Here is a 7,966-nt window from a genome sequence, read left to right as displayed (position 1 = left end):
AAACCCCAGAAGGGAAGGAATGCGTCTTTATTTCATGAGAATGAGCTTAATGCTCGCTTTATATAATCCCGCCCCCGTGAACCGCCAAATCACCACTAGAATTATCATAACCAACGTGAAACGCATGTGACTAGATTAAGGACCTGAGCTTTTGGCCGTGTGGAATCACATTGGGGGGAAAGTTTTTACTTTTGAGAAAAGTGCTTCTTTGTTGTTCGTGCCTCAGAGGGGGTTGATGTTAACGATGAAAGAAAAGACAATAGGAAACTTTAGATTAAACTAAAATTTAAAAAGGTTTCACACAATAAAGCAGAACAGTTAACTTTTGGTTATTTGAGTATTTTTCTACATGTTTAGATACTAAGACGTATTTCTTTTTGTCCCTACATTTGTACAGAAGGATTTTTGCTTTATTTTCATGCTAAAAACTTTAGTCAGTTTACAGCTGGAATAGGAATGAAAAAGTGTCTGAAGGTGTGTCCACACTTGGGCTTTCAGTTGGAATTGATTTGATCAGACATGGAATGCCCAGAAGTTTTAGGCTTTGATTTTGAAAAAAAAACGCAGGACTGAACAGGACGAAGGTAAAGCCTTTGTCACATGTACAGGGTTGTGTCCGAATTCCCCCCAATCTCTATATAGTGCACTATTTAGTGCATTCGACATTTTTAGTGCTGTCCGAATCTACTAATTAAAAAATCAAGTGCACTGGAAATTTCCCAGAAGTATTTGCAAAAAAACTAGCTTACATCGATGGTCACTAGATTAGCAGATATAGACCACAATGCACTGCAATCGAACAATTTTGAACAATAAAAAACGTGTTTAAATGTAATATTTGAATAAACCCGCCACATTTTCACCATCAGAACACAGTGGAGTCATAAATTAACGCCATGAAATGTTCATTTTTATTCGTTTTTTCCTTTCATGAAATCAATGACGTCACATCCGGTCTTTGGAAAAACGAAAGAAAAGTAGTGAGCATCATGTCCAAATTACCTTTAAAATCCAGGGTACTAGATAGTCCCGCACTATGTCATTTATTTTAGTAGTTAGGGGTTAGGTTTGGAATTCGGACAAAGCCCAGGACATCCCCAGGTTTTTGGATTGTCTGGGCCCGGGAGGGTGTTATAGAAGAGTGTCTGCACCTTGAAGTCCCACACAAATCATCGTTTGATCTGTTGTAAACACGTTCCCAGTTTAATTAAAAGTATATTGTTTTGACCCAAATCAAAAACCTGTGTTGTTTTCTAAGACATAGATTCTGCAGAGCAGCAGAAGTTCATTAGAAATTCGCCTCTTAGATGTGGACGGAACTCTTGGTGGGGAGGAAGTAAGCCTCCGCTGATCTCATCATCCCCTTGTTAAAGGTGTTGAGACTCATCCATTTCAAGTCTTGAAAATGTTGTATATTTGGTAATTGTATCATGAAGTAATTGTAGGTTTTAGGCATAGAAAATGTACAAGTGGTGCTGTCAAATGGTGCAAGTACCGGCCACTTAATGACCACGCGCAAATGCTGATGTGCGGTGTATATTGGTGATATTTCATCAGTTAACATTATTTGAATTTAACTGTTTACCATGAGAAATAGTGATGTCACATTTCATAAGAATTCAGATTTAATATTGACAAAAGCTTTTCTTCCCAATTAGACTTTTTATTTTTATTTCTGGTCTTAAAATATTAAATTGACAGTAATTGGGGTTAAGATGTCTTTAGGTCTATTTATATTTAATCAAATAATTAATTTGTATTTATTGTTATTACAAGGTTTAAAGAATCCAGGTTGAATGGTTGATCCTTACACATTTTCACCTCATCAAATCTTGCCCTCTCTGCAAAAAGTTTGGACATCGTTGCTCTAGTTCCCCCTGATTGGCCGCTGGGAAAAGCCTTGACGTTCCTCATTGGCTCTGCACAGAAGATCTCCACAACCTGGATGAACTGAGGAAGGTACAGCTCAGAGATTCAGCATCTGACAACCTATGAGGAACGGTAGTGAACGTATCCCTGGAAATGGCACCGAGACAAAATTTCTTGAGTTTCCTGCTGCTGGAAAATCGCAAATGTCCATTTTGTGAACCCCAGAGAATTGTGTAGAACAATACCATTACTTGTCCTTCAGTTGGATAATTGATTTTATAAAACAAATCTAATAAAAACAACAATCCCACCGTGTTAAATAGTTAAAAAAAAGATGATACCATTTTTTTTTTCCTCAGGAGATTTAAACATTTCTGTGTCACCTGAATGCAGCCTGTAAAGGATGCTCAGCTTGAAGGAAAAGTCAAAGTTGGACAAAGAGTAAAAAAAAGTTTCACTGAGCTATTTTAGATTTTTTATATAAAAAAACAGAAGAAAAAAGGTTCATATTTAGGAGAAAAAAACAGCAGACTGTTGATTAAACTCAATGTTCTACCTTATTTTTCAAAATAAAAGCTTCTCGTGGTATTTGATTTATAAATTGACACTTTTAACGAAAAAATGTGAAGGACAAGCGTTTTAAAGCTATTTTAAACTGACTTTGTGATGCTTTTAATTGATTTCTTTCTTTTGTGTGTGCACCCCCTGACTTCAGAAAGAATAATGCTGTGCATGACCGGATCACACTTCTTTCCCTCCAGAAGGAAATATGATGTTTTACGTGTAAGTGTGTGTGTGGAGGGGGGTGTTGGGGGGTGATCACGCGGGAGTCAGAAAATCCTTGCAGTCATGCGCTAATCCCGTATTTAAGGTCAACGCTCCAGTGGTTTGGGGGTAAAAAAGAACTGGATCGTGCGTGGGCGCGTGGGAGTTTCATGAGAAATGCCTTCCCCGATGTTGTGCTGAAGTGATGCAAGTTTAGTTTCTCACAAGGACATAAAGGCAGTGTGTGATTTCAGGTGGAAAAAGGGGGTTAAAGTGAATTCGGAACCCGCCAAAGCCGTGCGTAAAAGTTGGATCGTGGGTGAACGATGTTGCGCTCGTGCGTTTTAGTGCTTGCGGGCGCGTTGGCGGTGAGCGCTCAGTTCCCCAGGGAGTGCGTGACGGTGGAGGGACTCCGGAGCGGGCAGTGCTGCCCCTCGCCGCCGGGGTTCCCGAACGACCCGTGCGGGTTCAGCGCGGGGCGCGGCCAGTGCGTGTCCCTCACGGTGGACGCGCGGCCCCACGGGCCCCAGTACCCGCACGACGGGCGGGACGACCGGGAGCGATGGCCCGTCCGCTACTTCAACCGCACCTGCCAGTGTAACGGAAACTTCAGCGGGTTCAACTGCGGCCGCTGCAGACACGGGCTGACCGGGCCCAACTGTGACCAGCGCGTCTCCGTGGGTAAGTCAGTGCGCGCGCGCCCTTTTGTTCTAAAATCAGTCGAGAATCTTTTTTATGATAAGCGGTTTAATCTATCATCCACCAGTGAGGAGAGACGTGATGCGCCTCAGCGCAGACGAGAAGCGCGCCTTCGTGAGCGCGCTGGACCAGGCCAAGCGCACGGTGCACCCCGACCTGGTGATTGCCACTCGGCACTACTCGGACGTCTTCGGGCCCGACGGCAACAGCCCGCAGTTCGAAAACGTCACCATCTACAACTACTTCGTGTGGAGTCACTACTACTCCGTCAGCAAGACCTTCCTGGGCGCGGGACAGGCCAGCTTCGGCGGCGTGGACTTCTCGCACGAAGGGCCTGGCTTTGTGACGTGGCACAGGTACCACCTGCTGCAGCTGGAACGCGACATGCAGGTGAGACGCCGGAAATGGACAGAGGGTCTCTTCAGCTTCGCCTGATCAATGATTTGAATCATTTTTTTTCTATTTTAACATAAAATAATAATAATAAATTGTGTTTGGTAAATAATAAAAACTCTACATCTAAAGGTCTTAAAGTCTGACACTACTCATATTGGTTGGAATTGTCTATATTAGTTTTAGCCAGTACTACCAGAAAGGTAGATAACAATATTGATCACTAATATTTCACTTCACAAGTTTTACTCTTATTGTGCAATCCTATAGTATATAATTATCATCAGAATACATCATCACAATACATCAAGTATTCAAATAACAAAATGGAGGACTTACCGGTGTTGATTTTTCAAAATCTTTCTGGGGATTGTGGGTAGTCCAACATATTTCCTATGTCACAAATGCACTTTTTTTCCAAAACGTCTCTTTTGAATTCACAAGGATTTGAATACATTATACTCAGAAATGCAAATTTGAGCTTAATTTTCTTTAAATATGTCTCTCATCATCAGAAAAATGCCACAAACAAAAATTTTTATTGGAGTGGGTCCGATAAGTAATTAGAACATTTTAATGGTTAAGAAAAAAAATGGGTTCAATAGGCTTTTAATAAATGTACAGTGAAACTACTCGACCAGGGCATATTGCGGACCTAAATAAATGTTTTTTCTCCAGTTTTCTGCACTTATTTAGTCATGGTCTGACATAATAAGTCACTTGTTCTGCTCCTGAGTGTGTTTATTTAGCTTAATCTAGGCTGCCACAACTATAATATGGAGGAAATTGGCATAATAAGCAAGCGGCGTGCAAAATGTGACTCTTAGCGCTTTAAGAGTTGTGGTTTAGATCCAATCTGCAGGGCATTTTTGAGCGGGATCTGAAGGCTTTGGTGAGAGGTTCCACGGTACAGAACCTAACTCACCGTTATGATAATCAGGTCCGTCTAGAAAACAGCACTGAGGAGCAAAAAATGAGTCTCCTGGAGTATTGGATCCCTGCTGAGAACTTCAGTTTGTGCTTCTTAATGAGATGTCTTGGTCTGACCAGGCACACTGACAAACAAACAAAAAAACTAACATATGTGTCAAAATTATGTTTGTTTTGCTCTTTTTTAAAGTAATTGTGGCTTTATTTGTTTTTTTTTAGCATGTTGGCTTTATCCAATGCCAAAAAATTACTTAAAACGTCCTTTAAAAGACAATTTCTTGTATTTTTTAATCCATTTTACTCCTTGAAAATGGTTTAATTTATTTACTAAGCAGATAGGAATGTGTTAAAGTAACATTTGATCATCTTTTGATCAAATTTTTTGGCTTTCCTATTTTTATCCAAAATCAAAAAAACGTGTAGTTTTCTAGAACATAGTTTCTGCAGAGCGGCAGTAGCTTATTAGAAATTCGCCTCTTGCATGTGGGTGGGACTGGTCCCTTTCTCTTTGCTGAGAGCTCTCTGTTTACATGATCTACTGCTAGCTTACACCCCTAAGCTAATATTAGCAGTGCAACAAATATGGCAAGCAAAATTGGCGTTGCCCAGCAATTTTGAGCCAGATGCTACATCACAAATACAATTTTTTTTCAAACTGTTTTTTTTTTCTCTTACAATGACTTGAATGAAGAAATACTTACTAAGGGAATTCAAAGCTTAATTTCTACATATACGTCCTCCCTCATCAGAACAATCCCACGAGAACATGTCAAAAACACCATTTTCATCTGAGTGAGACCTTTAGTTCTGTTCAAATGTGATCCTCAGGACATGTTACAAGACCCGTCCTTCGCCCTGCCCTACTGGAACTTCGCCATCGGTGGAAGCACGTGCGACATCTGCACAGACGACCTCATGGGAGCCCGAAGCACTTTCGACTCCAACTCCCTGAGTTCCAACTCCATCTTTTCCCAGTGGAGGGTCGTCTGTGAAAGTGTGGAGGACTACGACACGTTGGGGACCATCTGCAACAGTAAGGCGGGTGTGTGTTGGCGGATTAGGGGCGTGGCGGGGATCTTTTCTAAGTCTATTTTTCTGTTTCCCGTCCCACTCAGGCACGGAGACGTCTCCTATAAGGCGAAACCCAGCAGGAAACGTCAATAGGCCGATGGTGCAGCGGCTCCCGGAGCCCCAGGATGTGGCGGACTGCCTACAGGTCAACACGTTCGACACGCCGCCGTACTACTCCACCTCTTCGGAGAGTTTCAGGAACACCGTTGAAGGTAACAAGCAGCCAAAATAATTTCTCCTTTGTTTCCACTTCTACGTGACTTCTTACATTGTTCTGGCAGGCTACAGCGCCCCCAAAGGAAACTACGACCCCGTGGTGAGGAGCCTCCATAACCTGGCCCATTTGTTCCTGAATGGGACAGGTGGCCAGACTCACCTGTCTCCCAATGACCCCATCTTTGTCCTGCTCCACACCTACACTGACGCTATATTTGACGAGTGGTTGAGAAGACACGGACCAGGTATTTGTTACGTCTTTGTTGTTATGATCTTTGTTTCTCTTTGGCTTACCTGTACGAACTTCTTGTAGACGTAGCTGCATATCCTGATGAAAACGCTCCCATCGGTCACAACAGAGGCTACAACATGGTGCCCTTCTGGCCTCCGGTGACAAACTCCGAGATGTTTGTGACCGCCCCAGAAAACCTCGGTTACTCCTACGAAGCTGAATGGCCCGGTACACCTTTTTATCCATTTAATTTGTGTCATTTATTCAACGAAGCCTCATTTATTTTCAAAAATCTACCTTTCCAGGACAACCTTTCACTCTGACGGAAATCATAACCATGGCGATCGTTGCCGCCCTGGTGGTGGTTGCGGTCCTTTTCGCTGCCACCACATGTGCCGTGCGTGCCAGGTCTTACAGGATGGAAGGCCACCAGCCTCTGCTCGGGGACCAGTACCAGCGGTACGACGACGACAAGAGCCAATCTGTAGTCTGAGATGTCTCAGTGAACACAAACCTCAAACATGTGCCTTTTATGTGTTTATTTTTACTTTAAATACCACAGCAGAGAGTAAACCAGTTCAAATGATGTCAAAGACTGAAAAAGAAAACGTCTGAATTTATTTTCATGTAAGAGAGCTGTGGCTCCCACAAGGGGGCGTAGTTACTCAATTTGTGAACCTGTATATAAGCATTCACTAAACCACATGCTTTTTTTTCTCCTTTTTTTTTTATAAAGTATGTCAATAAACGTGTGCATCTGAATTAAAAAATTAAAAAATCTGCAAAATAAATATAAGATGTTTTAACTTGATTTAGAGAAAATGTTTTTTATCATTTCAAGTGTTTATTTGGGGAGGTAATAAAACAACAAATATTTTTATATGTATTTTTTCTGTAAAAGATGTCCAATTTTCCCCATCTGAACACTGGGGAGTCAAAAAGTTTTTGTAAAATGTTCATATTTAATCAGGTTTTTACTTTGAGAAATATGTGACTCCATATTTGGCATTTAAAATAAGAAGTAGTGAAGTGTCTGAAGTGCTTTTAAAACCCGAGATACTAGATAGTCCCATACTATATAGTTTTTTAGTAGTTAGGGAATAGGATGGTAAGGCAGATATTGCTTACAATTAAGAAATCTCTAGTGTCCTAAAACTTGAACATCTATCTATCTATCTATCTATCTATCTATCTATCTATCTATCTATCTATCTATCTATCTATCTATCTATCTATCTATCTATCACGCATGCGCCGTAATCTCACTCACCTGTAGGGTGTCAGGTTTCAGAGGAGGCTCCCTCCCTCGGGAAGGTCCCGCGAGGCCATGTTGACTTTAAGCGGCTCTGCTACTGGCCCTCAGCTTAGAATGGGAGGTCTATCTGTGCAGTACATCAGCACAGCCACGGTTTGGCCTCCAGTCTGTCAGGGGGGATGTCGGGAGTTTGACATGTCTCTGTATTTTTATTAATATTTTTTCATTTAAAAATAAAATTAAACAAACGCGAACCTACTCACCTCCGAGGACGACATTTTCGGTACCGTGATATTCCCCGCTAACCCACCATGGACGAGGACGGCGGCGGCGTCTCGCCCGACTTGAAGGATTTGGAGACGAAGTTGGGTCGCAAAGCTCCTGAAAGTCTCGTGCGGTTCCTGACAGGCGGGAAACACGGCGACAAATGGGCAGCTCCGCACCTCGCGACCTGCAAGTTCTGCGCAAACTCCGCGGACCTGAAAAGGCTCGAAAGCAAAATGTCACTGCTGAAGCAGGAAATGGTACGTTTTACT

At 42.2% G+C, this 7,966-nt stretch overlaps 2 protein-coding genes across 2 annotated transcripts in view; both read left to right on the top strand.

The window, feature by feature from the left end:
- Positions 1-2,765: 2,765 nt before the first annotated feature.
- Positions 2,766-7,138, top strand: LOC112156330 (5,6-dihydroxyindole-2-carboxylic acid oxidase). Its single transcript, XM_024288572.2, has 7 exons — positions 2,766-3,315; positions 3,401-3,723; positions 5,485-5,689; positions 5,772-5,939; positions 6,009-6,188; positions 6,257-6,403; positions 6,481-7,138. Exons 1-7 carry the CDS (start codon positions 2,961-2,963, stop codon positions 6,666-6,668), a joined length of 1,566 nt encoding a protein of 521 aa, XP_024144340.1. The 5' UTR covers positions 2,766-2,960; the 3' UTR covers positions 6,669-7,138.
- Positions 7,139-7,469: 331 nt separating this feature from the next.
- The window catches only part of LOC112156331 (leucine rich adaptor protein 1-like), a 4,462-nt gene continuing 3,965 nt past the window's right edge, over positions 7,470-7,966 (top strand). Inside the window, exon 1 of the mRNA XM_024288573.2 lies at positions 7,470-7,954. Coding sequence (XP_024144341.1) covers positions 7,742-7,954 — 213 coding nt within the window. The 5' untranslated portion in view covers positions 7,470-7,741. The remainder of the gene's footprint in view (positions 7,955-7,966) is intronic.

This window comes from Oryzias melastigma, linkage group LG18, assembly GCF_002922805.2.
Source record: "Oryzias melastigma strain HK-1 linkage group LG18, ASM292280v2, whole genome shotgun sequence".
Classification (NCBI taxonomy): domain Eukaryota; kingdom Metazoa; phylum Chordata; class Actinopteri; order Beloniformes; family Adrianichthyidae; genus Oryzias; species Oryzias melastigma.
The sequence above is the reverse complement of the archived record's forward strand: the minus strand, read 5'-3'. Positions and strand labels throughout refer to the sequence as shown.